This window comes from Podarcis pityusensis (genome assembly GCF_964106645.2).
Source record: "Podarcis pityusensis genome assembly, chromosome: 18".
Taxonomy (NCBI): Eukaryota; Metazoa; Chordata; class Lepidosauria; order Squamata; family Lacertidae; genus Podarcis; species Podarcis pityusensis.
Window position 1 is genome coordinate 1,234,585 of NC_138043.1, and position 15,470 is coordinate 1,250,054.

Here is a 15,470-nt window from a genome sequence, read left to right on the forward strand (position 1 = left end):
ACATCTGAAGGGAGGGTGCCACCACCGAGAAGGCCCTCTGCCTGGTTCCCTGTAACCTCGCTTCTTGCAGGGAGGGAACTGCCAGAAGGGACCCCAGTGTCCGGGGTGGAGACGCTCCCTCAGGTCTACTGGGCCATTTAAGGCTTTCAAGGTCAGCTGGACCTCAGTATCTGACTTCTAGAAGACATCTGAAGGCAGCCCTGTTTAGGGAAGCTTTTAAATGTTTGATGTTTTATCGTGTTTTTAATATTCTGTTGGGAACCGCCCAGAGTGGCTGGGGAAACCCAGCCAGATGGGCGGGGTATAAATAAGAAATTATTATGACTATGATCCTTTATTCGGCTCTGTGCAAAACTTGCTCCCAGGACTTCTCTTCTGAGAATAAACTGGTTTATTGGGCAAACTGGGACCAGCTCCCCTTAGTGTAAGGCTTGTGCCAGATGATCTGTTGTGCAAGAGCGAGGGGGCAGAGGGGGGCGTCGTTTTAAAAACGCGTCGTTTGGCGATGATATAATGAGAAACTGGCCGGGGCAGGCCGGCAAACAAACATTATTGTTCCGCGTTAGGGGTGTGGAGAGAGACAAAAGGTCGCTAGACCTTTCCCTACGATCCTGGAATAAAAAGGAAAATCGCCCCACATCAGCAAGTAGGGGGAAAATATTTTGCTCGTCAGCTGAGTGGAATTGTCTGAGAGAGAGAGAGAGAGAGATCAACAAAGATCAGGACATCACATTTGCAATTTTTTTACAAAGCTCCGAGCCCCACGAGGTTGTGGAGTGGTGACAATTTTGTAAGCAGAATACAGACCCTAAAAGGGTCCCTGTTTTCCAGGGAAAGTCCCAGACTCACAGAAGCCGTCCCAGAATGTCCTGCTTTTCCTTAGGATGTCCCTCTTTTCACTGGAGAAATGTTGGAGGGGATGGAATAGGACGTCCCTATTTTCAGGGGAGAAACGTTGGAGGGGATGGAATAGGACGTCCCTATTTTCAGGGGAGAAACGTTGGAGGGGATGGAATAGGACGGCCCTCTTTTCAGGGGAGAAACGTTGGAGGGGATGGAATAGGACGTCCCTATTTTCAGGGGAGAAACGTTGGAGGGGATGGAATAGGACGTCCCTATTTTCAGGGGAGAAACGCTGGAAGGGATGGAATAGGACGTCCCTCTTTTCAGGGGAGAAACGTTGGAGGGGATGGAATAGGACGTCCCTATTTTCAGGGGAGAAACGCTGGAAGGGATGGAATAGGACGTCCCTATTTTCAGGGGAGAAACGTTGGAGGGGATGGAATAGGACGTCCCTATTTTCACTGGAGAAACGTTGGAGGGGATGGAATAGGATGCCCCTATTTTCAGGGGAGAAACGTTGGAGGGGATGGAATAGGACGTCTCTATTTTCAGGGGAGAAACGTTGGAGAGGATGGAATAGGACGTCCCTATTTTCAGGGGAGAAACGTTGGAGGGGATGGAATAGGACGTCCCTATTTTCAGGGGAGAAACGCTGGAAGGGATGGAATAGGACGTCCCTCTTTTCAGGGGAGAAACGCTGGAAGGGATGGAATAGGACGTCCCTATTTTCAGGGGAGAAACGTTGGAGGGGATGGAATAGGACGTCTCTATTTTCAGGGGAGAAATGTTGGAGGGGAAGGAATAGGACGTCTCTATTTTCAGGGGAGAAACGTTGGAGGGGATGGAGGGCCCTCTGTCTGGTTCCCTGTAACCTCGCTTCCCGCAGGGAGGCAACCGCCAGAAGACCCTTGAGAGATGGACCCCGGTGTCCAGGCTGGACGATGGGGGTGGAGACAGGGATAATGACTGGCCAAAGTAGCGGATGAATGTTGGGTCCCCTATAGAGCCCTTTGGTCCAGCGTTCTCCCCAACTGCCCTGTGTCCTGAGTTCAAGTCTCCCAGCCCTTTCCCAGATGCATTTAGAAACCAGCTGCCTCCTCGCCTCCTCTCTTGAGCGTTTCGTCTGTTTTATCTCTGGCTGGGAAGCAAATCACACCAGGCTTGAGACGTGCGTACGAAAACACACACACACACACACAAGCAAAACACTTATCCTGTTAGTCACACTTGGCACCTCCAGCCCTTGTTCCTGCATGAGCGACGCAGAACAAAATTGCCAATGGTTTCTCTTTTTTTAAAACAACAACAACAACCACACACACACCAAGCCAGCCTTTCTCCATCAAAGTTTCCCTTTCCCCCCCATATATATCTGCAATTGTTTTTCCGCTGAACCTTGGCTGGGTGAGATCATAGGGCGGGTTGTGGCTGCAAAGATTAAGCTCCTCTGGAAATCATCACCCGGGGAGATCCACATCTCTGCTCTCTTTCGCAGCAGGTGGTTCGCCACCCCCCACCCCAAATAAAAGCTGGAGGGGTAGATAAATCTTGGGTTCAAGGCTCTGCACAGATGGAGGGAGAGAAGGGTTTTTTTGTTTGGGGCAGAGCTCAGCGCATGGCAAACAAGCGGGTGGAAAACGAGACGGAATAGAGGATTTCCGGAAGATATCCGGCGCTGGGGGGGTTCTGGGGCAGGTGGGACAATGGTCACCCCCCCCCCCGTCCAGCCGCAAAGGGAAGGGCACTTTTGCCCCCGGGGCAGGGAGAGCTGGGCAAGTGAGATATTTGTACCCAGGGGGTGATGGAGGAGACCTTTGTTCCCGGAGAGAAATGGGGAAGAGAGCCCTTTGTCCCGGGGAGAGATGGGCGAGAACTTTATTATTATTATTATTAAATTTATTATTTATACCCCGCCCATCTGGCTGAGTTTCCCCAGCCACTCTGGGCGGCTCCCAATCAAGTGTTAAAAACAGTCCAGCGTTAAATATTAAAAACTTCCCTGAACAGGGCTGCCTTCAGATGTCTTTTGAAGACAGGATACCTGCTTATTTCCTTCACATCTGAAGGGAGGGCATTCCTCAGGGAGGGCGCCACCACCGAGAAGGCCCTCTGCCTGGTTCCCTGTAACTTCACTTCTCGCAGCGAGGGAACCACCAGAAGGCCCTTGGAGATGGACCCCAGTGTCCAGGCTGAATGATGGGGATGGAGACGCTCCTTCAGGGATACTGGGCCATTTAGGGCTTTCAAGGTCAGCACCAACACTTTGAATTGTGCTCGGAAACCTACTGGGGGCCAATGTAGGTCTTTCAGGACTGGTGTTATGTGGTCTCGGCGGCCGCTCCCAGTCCCCAGTCTGGCTGCCGCATTCTGGATTAATTGCAGTTTCCGGGTCACCTTTTAGAAGACATCTCAAGGCAGCCCTGTTTAGGGAAGTTTTTAATGTTTAATAGACTATTGTATTTTAATATTCTGTTGGAAGCCGCCCAGAGTGGCTGGGGAAAATTTTTTATTATTATTATTATTATTATTATTATTATTATTATTATTTATTTGCGCCCAGGGAGAAAGGGGCAACAGAGTCCTTTCTCTCTCTGGGGATAGACAGCGCTACCTTGGTATGCTACATGTGTGGGGTGTCATCGTGGTGGGGAGTCCTGGGCTGTGTTGCGGACAAGGCTTTGGGGACTGAATTTGCCCTTACAAGTGGTCTTAACCCTGACCATTAGGTCCAGTCTCGGCCGACTCTGGGGTTGCGGCGCTCATCTCGCTTTATTGGCCGAGGGAGCCGGCGTTCAGCTTCCGGGTCATGTGGCCAGCAGGACTAAGCCGCTTCTGGCGAACCAGAGCAGCGCACGGAAAAACCGTTTACCTTCCCATTGGAGCGGTACCTATTTATCTACTTGCACTTTGATGTGCTTTCGAACTGCTAGGTGGGCAGGAGCAGGGACCGAGCAACGGGAGCTCACCCCGTCACGGGGATTCGAACCGCCGACCTTCTGATTGGCAAGTCCTAGGCTCTGTGGTTTAACCCACAGCGCCACCCGCAAGTGGTCTTAATTATAATTTATTCCTCACCTTGAGAGGCAGTGCGGTATAGTGGTTGGAGCACCCTGCCAGGACCCTAGGGCAGCAAAGAGAGCTGACAGGAAGTGTGTGCAAGAGACGCCACTTGTTCCAGACGCCGCTCCCTCCTCTGGGTATATTTATTTGTGAGATAAGTCTCATCTGAAGGCCACCTCCTTCGCTCCCCCAGAGCATCTTCCGTTGCCGGGCTAATCTCTGTTGCCAAGGCAACGACATCCTCAGCACCCTCCTCCCCGCTCCCTGAGCATTATAAATTACGGCTAAGTGGCTTCCTTGGCGGAAAGGGAGAAGGGGCTGGATGGCTTCTGCCCTGGTGGGGGTGGGAAGATGAGAGAGAGAGAGAGAGCGCATTTTGACATGCCCAAATCCCGGCCCTGTCAGGAGTCTTCCATTCCCTCTGGAAATCAACCGCGGGAAGATGATCTGAAAGGGATGGGTGTGTTTTTGTCTCAGCAGCGGCGTCTGGTGGCCATGTGGCCCACATCACTCAGCACGTCAGAATTTGAACCCAGGACCAAAGTGTACTGGAAGAAGCAAAGATCGCCAGTGTTGAAGCGACATCAACTTCATCGGACCGGTCATGTTGTGCGGATACCTGCTGAAGCAACTCCTCTATTCCGAACTTAAAAACGGAAAGCGTAATGCTGGCGGTCCAGAAAAGAGGTTCAAAGACCGTCTCAAGGCAAATCTTAAAAGATGTAGTATAAACACCGACAACTGGGAGACACTGGCCTGCGAGCGCTCCAGTTGGAGAACAGCCTTTCCCAAAGGTGTCATGGGCTTTGAAGGCACTCGAACTCAGAACAAGAGGGAGAAACGTGCCAAGAGGAAGGCGCGCTTGGCAAACCCACACCGGGATCAACTCCCGCCTGGAAACCAGTGTCCTCACTGTGGAAGGACGTGGGGATCCAGAATTGGCCTCCACAGTCACTTACGAACTCATCGTTAAGACCGTGTTTATGGAAGACAATCTTACATGTTTGATGCATTACGGTATTTTAATAGTTTGTTGGAAGCCGCCCAGAGTGGCTGGGGAAGCCCAGCCAGATGGGCGGGGTATAAATAATAAATTATTATTATTATTATTATTACTCGGCTACAAGGGATCGCCCAAGATAGCAGGCAAGAATTCGGTCCGCACAACGCAGCTGGCTAAAGGAGGGAACTACCCAATTTGACCAAATGAATTTCCATAGGGACAAATGTCAGGTTCTGCACTTAGGCAGGAAGAACCAGATGCACAAATATAGGATGTGGGACACCGGGCTTATTAGCAGGACATGGGAGAAAGGATCTGGGGGGTCTTAGTGGACCGCAAGCTGAACGTGAGCCCACCATGTGATGCAGCAGCAAAAAAGCGAATGCTATTCTAGGCTGCATCCACAGAAGTCTAGTGTCCAGATCAAGGGAAGTCATGTTGTTGTTGAGTCGTTTAGTCGTGTCCGCCTCTTTGTGACCCATGGACCAGATCACGCCAGGCCCTCCTGTCTTCCATTGCCTCCCGCAGTTTGGTCAAACTCATGCTGGTAGCTTTGAGAACACTGTCCCACCATCTGGTCCTCTGTCGTCCCCTTCTCCTTGTGCCCTCCATCTTTCCCAACATCAGGGTCTTTTCCAGGGAGTCTTCTCTTCTCATGAGGTGGCCAAAGTCTTGGAGCCTCAGCTTCAGGATCTGTCCTTCCAGTGAGCACTCAGGGCTGATTTCCTTCCGAATGGAGAGGTTGGATCTTCTTACAGTCCATGGGACTCTCAAGAGTTTCCTCCAGCACCAGAATTCAAAAGCATCCATTCTTCAGCGATCAGCCTTCTTGATGGTCCAGCTCTCACTTCCATACATCACTACTGGGAAAACCTTGGCTTTAACTATACGGACCTTTGTTGGCAAGGAGATGTCTCTGCCTTTTGAGATGCTGTCTATTCTGCCTTCGTCAGGCCACACCTGGAATACTGTGTCCAGTTCTGGGCAGCACAATTTAAGACGGATGTTGAGAAGCTGGAAGGTGGGCAGAGGAGGGAGATGATCAAGGGCAGGGCTCAGCAAACTTTTTCTATCTGGTGTGTGTGTGTGTATGTGTGTGTGCAAAAATATAATCCCCTTTTGTCTCTAGCAATCTCCCTACCCGGTTAATTAACATCTTACTAATGATGTAAGAGGCTGCCTCCCAGGGGTGTGTGTGTGTGCTTTTTCGGCTAAAAAGCCTGCGTCTCTTGAACTGGGAAAAGTTTTTCCCGCCTTCATTTTAAGGGCACAGGAAGAGGTTATTTTCTGACCGGTTGGCGCAGGAGGCTTTCGCCGCCACTCGCACGCAGGACAACGTAGGAAGCGGCGAACAACAGACGGAGGAGGAAGTATCTGCTTTTAGCTACAAAAATGTGGAGAATAGGGACGAGGGAGGGAACGGGGAGTCAGATGTGGGAAGGAAGAGGTCGTTTGATGTCCGCCTGCTGTGTCCGGTTCATTGTATCTGAGCCCCCACAACAGAAATAAAACCCCTCCCCGAGTCTTCCTTGCCCCCGCCCCAGGATGGTGGGGCTTTGTGTGCTGGAGAAAAGAAAAAATCTTTATTTCAGTAATAGAAACATGAGAGTCTGCTAGATTGGGGCAACAGCCAGTGCCAGATTTACGTATAAGCTAAAGAAGCTATAGCTTAGGGCCACACTCTCTTGGGGCCCCCCCCAAAAAAAATTAAAGGGGGGGGAAACCTGGATGTGTATATTTCCAAAATATAATCTATCTATCTATCATCTATCTATCTATCTAGCTGTATCTATCTATCTATCTATCTATCTATCTATCTATCATCTATCTATCATCTATCTATCACCTATCTATCTCTATCATCTATCATCTATCTATCTCTATCTATCTATCTCTATCATCTATCTATCTATCTATCTATCTTTCTATCTACCTATCATCTATCTATCACCTATCTATCTCTATCATCTATCTATCATCTATCTATCTCTATCTATCTATCTATCTATCTCTATCTATCTATCTATCTATCTATCATCTATATCTATCTATCTATCTATCTATCTATCTATCTATCTATCATCTATCTATCTATATCTATCTATATCTATCTATCTATCTATCTATCTATCTATCATCTATCTATCTATCATCTATCTATCTATCTATCTATCTATCATCTATCTATCATCTATCTATCTATCTATATCTATCTATCATCTATCATCTATCATCTATCATCGGATCTATCATCGGATTTACGTATAAGCTAAACAAGCTCTAGCTTAGGGCCCCACTCTCTTGGGGGCCCCCAAAAAATTTAAAGGGGGGGGGACTGGATGTACATTTCCAAAATATAAGATAAAAAACAAATGAAATAAGACCTACATACAGCAAGAGTGTTTTGTGTTGTGTCGGCTCCTCTGGTGTAAGTCATGGGCCCCGCCTGCTCCCTAAAATATCCCTGGTTTGCTCCTTTCTATATATAGGGTGCCTACATTTTGCTCTTTATAATTATTAGTAGTTTGCACCATATATTTACACCTCTTGTTGATAAAACCCATATTATTTGATAAACCCCGTATTTTGTGATGTGCAAATGGCTTGAGATACCTATGAGGTCCATAAATGACCATATAGCATATATTCAACACAAAAAAACAGCGGCAATTTGTTGTTGACAAAGGACAGCTGGACATATAAAGGGCCCCGTTACCTTCAGGAGCTGAGGGCCGCATCAAACCTAAATCCGGCCCTGCCCTGGAAAATAGGGGCACTTGGAGGGTCTGTCTACTGCGTGTAGGAGGAATAATGCAGAGAAATGGGTCACCATAGCAAGTACCGTATTTTTTGCTCTATAAGACTCATTTTTCCCTCCTAAAAAGTAAGGGGAAATGTGTGTGCGTCTTATGGAGCGAATGCAGGCTGCGGAGCTATCCCAGAAGCCAGAACAGCAAGAGGGATTGCTGCTTTCACTGCGCAGCGATCCCTCTTCCTCTTCTGGCTTCTGAGATTCAGAATATTCTTTTTTCTTGTTTTCCTCCTCCAAAAACTAGGTGCGTCTCGTGGTCTGGTGCGTCTTATAGAGTGAAAAATACGGTAGATTTGGGCTTGCCGGTTGCCCCGTGAAACAACACGTCGGAAACCGCAACCTTGCGTCAAAGCGGTTCCAGTTTCCTTTCCCTGCAAACCGAGAGTTTGGCGTTCCATAAAAGCGTCGACACTCTCTAACCAGGAATCTTTGCAGGTGTCAAAAAAAGGCGTTTTAAAGGCTTCCCGGGTTTATATGGCAAGGTGCTGTGATGATTGTCGGGTGTGTGCATGCGTTTGTGTGCCGACCAGCTCGAAATCAAATCGAAAGCCACTTCGGGTCAGTTGCTATTTTGGGATGGGATTTAGTCACAAATTGGCATATTCTGGTTTCCAGCTAGAAGCAGGTGTTTTTGCAGGAAGGAAAGTGACGGGGAGGGCGGGGCGAAGGACCGAGAGCTCCGGCGCGGCAAAACCTTCGTGCAAACCCATCGGAATGGAAGCGCGAGAAAGAGGCGACGTTGGTTGATCTTCCTGCAAACTTCCCAGGGCGAATCCTCGATAAACGTGCTGCTAAACCAGTATTTTAAAAAGTGAAAATCCGGGTGCGAGATCGAAATTATTCCGCCCTCCCCGTTGCAAATCAGGTTTATTGTTAAAATGTACAGACTTTCAGCCGTTTGCAAGAAGCAAATCGAACACGCGGTTCCCCCAGATTCGGCTAAAAACGCAGCTTTGCAAACAGCTTTGGGTTTTACTTCTTTCCCTTTGTTTGTGTTGGACACGATCCCTTCTCTTGCTCGTTTTCTCTCTCTACAACAACCCAGCGAGGCGGAGAGGCGGGCGTTGGTTCAAGGTGACTGATTTCGATGTTTATAGGGCATCTATGTGTCCCTTGTGGCGCTGTGGGTTAAACCACAGAGCCTTGGACTTGCCGATCAGAAGGTTGGTGGTTCGAATCCCCGCAATGACAGGGTGAGCTCCCGTTGCTCGGTCCCTGCTCCTGCCAACCTAGCAGTTCGAAAGCACGTCAAAGTGCAAGTAGATAAATAGGTACCGCTCCAGCGGGAAGGTAAACGGTGTTTCCATGCGCTGCTCTGGTTTGCCAGAAGTGGCTTAGTCATGCTGACCACACGACCCAGAAGCTGGACGCCGGCTCCCTCGGCCAGTAAAGCAAGATGAGCGCCACAACCCCAGAGTCGGCCACGACTGGACCTAATGGTCAGGGGTCCCTTTACCCTTTACCTTTATGTGTCCCTTGAAGTCTGAGTTCCTGCGTCTTCTTAAGTCTTCCTCTTGTCTTTCTCTCCAGGATCATCGACACAAGTACAATTCAGCAGGAAAGACTCCAGGCCATAGCGGTAAGTCCTTGATTTTGCATCCTAATAAAGGATCAACGTCATAATAATTTCTTATTTATACTCCCCCCCAATCTGGGTGGGTTTCCCCAGCCACACTGGGCGGCTCCCAACAGAATATTAAAAACACAATAAAATATCAAACATTAAAAAGCTTCCCTAAACAGGGCTGCCTTCAGATGTCTTCTAAAAGTCAGATACTGAGGTCCAGCTGACCTTGAAAGCCCTAAATGGCCCAGTAAACCTGAAGGAGTGTCTCCACCCCGGACACCTGGGTCCATCTCCCGAGGGCCTTCTAGCAGTTCCCTCCCTGCGAGAAGCGAGGTTACAGGGAACCAGGCAGAGGGCCTTCTCGGTGGTGGCGCCCTCCCGTCAGATGTCAAGGAAAGAAACAACTATCTGACTTTTAGAAGACATCTGAAGGCAGCCCTGTTTAGGGAAGCTTTTAATATTGCACAGACTATTATATTTTAATATGTTGTTGGAAGCCGCCCAGAGTGGCTGGGGAAACCCAGGCAAATGGGCGGCGTATAAATAATAAATTATTACTATTAAATTATTATAGTTGTTTATTTCCTTGACATCTGATGGGAGGGCGCAACCACCAAGAAGGCCCTCTGCCTGATTCCCTGTAACCTTGCTTCTCGCAGGGAGGGAACTACCAGAAGGCTCCAACCGTCTTGCCGTCCGGTGAGCAACCTGGCGCCAAATTCTGCACCGGCTGAAGTTTCCGAACCATCTTCAGAGTCAGCCCTACATAGAAAGCATTGCATTAATTTAACCTGGAGGTTACCAGAGCATAGATGACAGGAGTTAGGCTATCCCTGTCCAGATAGGGAAATTTGCACAAAACTGCTGGCAAATTTTTGTAAGGACTTTTTATTTATTTTTTAAATGCAAATTGATGTGGAAACTCCATTTAATACTGGTGGCGGGGGAGAGAATGAGAAACTTAAATCGGCCGTTTCCTAGTTCCTGGTTAGTCAGAATGCAAGGATGCTGAACTGTGCATTGATGTTGTTGTTGTTGTTTAGTCGTTTAGTTGTGTCCGACTCTTCGTGACCAGAGCACGCCAGGCACTCCTGTCTTCCACTGCCTCCCCCAGTTTGGTCAAACTCATGCTGGTAGCTTCGAGAACACTGTCCCGCCATCTCGTCCTCCGTCGTCCCCTTCTCCTTGTGCCCTCCATCTTTCCCAACATCAGGGTCTTTTCCAGGGAGTCTTCTCTTCTCATGAGGTGGCCAAAGTCTTGGAGCCTCAGCTTCAGGATCTGTCCTTCCAGTGAGCACTCAGGGCTGATTTCCTTAAGAATGGAGAGGTTTGATCTTCTTGCAGTCCATGGGACTCTTAAGAGTCTCCTCCAGCACCAGAATTCAAAAGCATCCATTCTGTTTTGAATGGATAAAAGAGTTGAAGAATGGATTTCACCAAGAATTTACTGACTCAAGGCGGGGAGTTGTACCCTACCTAGAGTAGGCCTATTTATACGAACGAGCCGAAGTACATCATGCTGGGTGTCTACTCTGAGTAGTAGGGCTGAGGTTGGATAAAGCCCATTTTCACTGGAGAAGTATTGGAGGAGACATCTTTTTTTCACGGAAGAAACATTGGAGGGGATGGAATAGGACGTCCCTATTTTCAGGGGAGAAACGTTGGAGGGGATGGAATGGGATGTCCCTATTTTCAGGGGAGAAACGTTGGAGGGGATGGAATAGGACATCCCTATTTTCAGGGGAGAAACATTGGAGGGGATTGAATGGGACGTCCCTATTTTCAGGGGAGAAACGTTGGAGGGGATGGAATATGACATCCCTATTTTCAGGGGAGAAACGTTGGAGGGGATGGAATAGGACGTCCCTCTTTTCACGGGAGAAACATTGGAGGGGATGGAATAGGACATCCCTATTTTCAGGGGAGAAACGTTGGAGGGGATGGAATAGGACGTCCCTATTTTCAGGGGAGAAACGTTGGAGGGGATGGAATAGGACGTCCCTATTTTCAGGGGAGAAACGTCGGAGGGGATGGAATAGGACGTCCCTATTTTCAGGGGAGAAACGTCGGAGGGGATGGAATAGGACGTCCCTATTTTCAGGGAAGAAACGTTGGAGGGGATGGAATAGGACGTCCCTATTTTCAGGGGAGAAACGTTGGAGGGGATGGAATAGGACGTCCCTATTTTCAGGGGAGAAACGTTGGAGGGGATGGAATAGGACGTCCCTATTTTCAGGGGAGAAACGTTGGAGGGGATGGAATAGGACGTCCCTATTTTCAGGGGAGAAACGTTGGAGGGGATGGAATAGGACGTCCCTTTTTTCAGGGGAGAAACGTTGGAGGGAACACCTCTGTGTTGGAAGGTCTAGGCTATCATTTGCAGCCAGCTCCTACCGGAGCGAATTTTGCAAGCTGCATTCGCCGTCCTCTTAATATATAAATGAAGATGAGGAGTGAAAATTTACTGGTCCACCTTGAGCCTCACGTTCCTCACTAGCCGGCTGGAGGGGGGCAGGCGAACCCAGAAACTTCAGGCCAGCCCTGGAGGTCTGGCATTCTGAATATGGGCAGGGGGGTGGGATTGGGGGTAAAGGAACGGGTTGTTGTTGTTGTTGTTTAGTCGTTTGGTTGTGTCCAACTCTTTGTGACCGCCTGGACCAGAGCATGCCAGGCCCTCCTGTCTTCCACTGCCTCCCGCAGTTTGGTCAAACTCATGCTGGTAGCTTCGAGAACACTGTCCCACCATCTCGTCCTCCGTCGTTCCCTTCTCCTTGCGCCCTCCATCTTTCCCAACATCAGGGTCTTTTCCAGGGAGTCTTCTCTTCTCCTGAGGTGGCCAAAGTCTTGGAGCCTCAGCTTCAGGATCTGTCCTTCCAGGGAGCACTCAGGGCTGATTTCCTTAAGGATGGAGAGGTTGGATCTTCTTGCAGTCCATGGGACTCTCAAGAGTCTCCTCCAGCACCAGAATTCAAAAGCATCCATTCTTCAGCCATCAGCCTTCTTTATGGTCCATCTCTCACTTCCATACATCACTACTGGGAAAACCATAGCTTTTACTATACGGACGTGTGCATTGATAGGACATGCCAAAACAGAGGTCTCAGGCTTGTGTCGAGATTTATTTGGTTCTATTGTCCCCATCCCTATTATTATTCTTTTAAATTATTACCTGCGCTGCACCCAGATTTCCCCAGGCAGGTTGCGGCCATTGAAAAGACATTCAGAACTGTTTGGAAACTTGCAGGATGAAACGCAATTGCTAAATATAACCTGGGTCTGTGTTAAAGTGGTGTGTCTTCGCCATTCACCCAAAACTGCACCCCCCCCCTCTGTGGGGAGTTTGCAGGTTAGGGCCTGTGACTGGGAACACCCTCTCCTGGTCCGCTGCCATCCGGAAGGGCGAGGGTGCGAGAATCGACTCCTTTTCACATTCATTTTGGCACATAGGTGAAGAACCAGACTCTGAGAACTTCCAGGCAGTCACTTCAAGGCTGCAGACCCACCAAGAGTCCCTATTTTCCAGTCTCAGGTTTACAGAAGACGTCCCAGTTTCTGATTTGATCCCAGAACGTCCCGCTATTCCTTAGGGAGCCCCTATTTTCAGGGGAGAAACGTTGGAGGGGATGCTAAAGGTCGGGGGGGAGAGAGAAATGGACAGGGGACCTGGTATTGTCCAGTGGGTCGTCCCACAACGCTGCCCCCGTTTCTCGGATTTGTCCCTGGGGCGAAAATGCCATTTATCTGACCGATGAGCTCAGTTCCTTCCTGGGGAAGGAGGAGGGTGAAAGCAAGAAAGCTCGCTATCTCCTGGCCTGTTCTGCATCTTCCCAAACCCGGGTTGTAACCTTGAGAGAGAGCTACAAATGTGGAGCTCTCCCCTCAGCTCAAACGCTCCTCTCGCTGAGACAATGGCATCCTTTTTCTGCTCCCTGACATAAGCCCTTTTCTTCTCTGCCTTTAGAAGCCGGCAAAGCTACAACATCAGCCGGATGCCAGCGCTGCGCGGCAGGGGTCCCCCGGTAACCCGCTTCCTCCCCGAGCCGCGAGGATGTGGGTTGGAGGGGGCAGCCAAATTTGGGGAGGCCGCGAGGAACGCGTCGACCTTTCCCTGCCGTTTGGCACCGCCAATTCGGACAGAGCTGGGCAAACGGAGGTCTTTGGACTCCCAACAAATGTGCCCATCGGGTACCCTTTCAAGAATGCCGCATTCTCGGGCAGCTGAGCTTGGGAGGCTGGCAGGGGCCGGCGCCAGGGCTTGGCAGGGCCGTTCCCCTGGCACACACCTCACCATGGGGGCCGCCGAATCTCCCGCGATGGGGAGGTAGGCCCCCGCTGAGAGAAGCAACCCCTTGGAGGTGGCCTTCAAGCTCTGGGGGCCTCCGAAACCTACAGCGAGCGCTGGCCACCTGCCCAAATCTTCTTCCTCATCTTTTGGGAGAGCGCAACAAACTGCTTCTCGTTTCATTCCCCCCCCCAAAAAATTTTATTGGGGGGTCATACTCTCCAGCATTTCTCCCCTGAAAATAGGGACGTCCTGTTCCATCCCCTCCAACGTTTCTCCCCTGAAAATAGGGACGTCCTATTCCATCTCCTCCAACGTTTCTCCCCTGAAAATAGGGACGTCCTATTCCATCCCCTCCAACGTTTCTCCCCTGAAAATAGGGACGTCCTATTCCATCCCCTCCCACGTTTCTCCCCTGAAAATAGGGACGTCCTATTCCATCCCCTTCAACGTTTCTCCCCTGAAAATAGGGACGTCCTATTCCATCCCCTCCCACGTTTCTCCCCTGAAAATAGGGACGTCCTATTCCATCCCCTCCCACGTTTCTCCCCTGAAAATAGGGACGTCCTAAGGAAAAGCAGGACATTCCGGGATCAGATCAGAAACCGGGCGGCTTCTGTACATCCGGGACTGTCCCTGGGAAATAGGGACACTCGGAGGGTCTGGAATCTACCAGAAAAGGGGCATCATTGGGGTCTTTTGCCTCCTGCCCCTTTCTCTCTCTCCCCCCATAATGACGCCCCTGTTTTCATCAGAGAAACACTGGAAGGTATGCAGTGCAGGGAGCCCAAAGCCAAGCGTCTCGACTGGCCCCGGTTTCCCGGAAAACAAATCACCGCTCGCGATTCATGACACCCCCCTGTTTTGGCACTGGGCGCCCGTGGCTGAAGGCTGTTCCCCCTCCGCCGTTCGCAGTACGCCATGTTCCTGGCCTCTCCAAATTACCCATCCTGTACAGATCTCACAACAAAGAGCATTTATGTCGGCTTTAAGGCTAGGAAGGGAAAGCGCACACACACACACACCGCAATTGTCCTGTAATGATCTGTTATCAACAGCTCAGGATGATGGAGTTTTGCACCCCGCTGGGCATGTGATGGGAGGCTGCCCAATCGCCGCAGGATGCCCTGAGGTCCACACGAGCACATTTAGAGACACGGGGAGGCCGAGGCTGTGTCTTACGACTTTTTAACATGTGTTTGTGGGAAGGGGGGGGCCTGTCTAGTTCAGGGTTGTCTGAGCGGCAGACTCACTGTCCTTTCCCAAACTTTCCCGGTGAGGCCAGGAACTGAGAGTTTCCGCCTGCCAAAGCAGACACCCAGTGGCTGAGCTGCAAGATCCTAGTCCTCATGGTGGGTTTAAAATTGGCGTGTCTGAATGGTCCTGAACGGTGTAACCCTGCCCCTGTTGCTCCTTCAAGCGGTCGAACACGGACCGGAGTGAGTCGTACAGGATGATGGGGATGAAGATGTCGGCGTCGCTCTCATCCTTCTCGTAATTCTCCAGAACCTGTAGGAGATGGGAAGTTAGTTGGTGTGGAGGACTCCCTGGTCCTCAATGGAGCGACTGTGCCCCCGAAGGACCAGGTGCACAGCCTGGGAGTCATTTTGGACTCACAGCTGTCCATGGAGGCACAGGTCAGTTTTGTGCCCAGGGCAGCTCCATCTGGTATGCAGGATGAGACCCTTCTTGCCCGCAGACTGTCTGGCCAGAGCGGTGCATGCTCTGGTTATCTCCCGCTTGGACTACTGCCATGCGCTCTCCGTGGGGCTGCCTTTGAAGGTGACCCGGAAACTACAACTAATCTAGAATGTGGCAGCTAGACTGGGGACTGGGAGTGGAGAGCACATAACACCGGTCCTGAAAGTCCTACATTGACATTTCCAGGCACAATTCAAAGTGT

General features: G+C 50.1%; 1 protein-coding gene across 2 annotated transcripts in view; it reads left to right on the plus strand.

The window, feature by feature from the left end:
* The window catches only part of PALM (paralemmin), a 50,619-nt gene that overhangs the window by 13,231 nt on the left and 21,918 nt on the right, over positions 1–15,470 (plus strand). For both annotated transcript variants that reach the window (XM_080989111.1, XM_080989112.1), the window contains exon 2: positions 9,249–9,297. In XM_080989111.1, the coding sequence (XP_080845237.1) occupies positions 9,249–9,297 (49 nt within the window). The remainder of the gene's footprint in view (positions 1–9,248; positions 9,298–15,470) is intronic.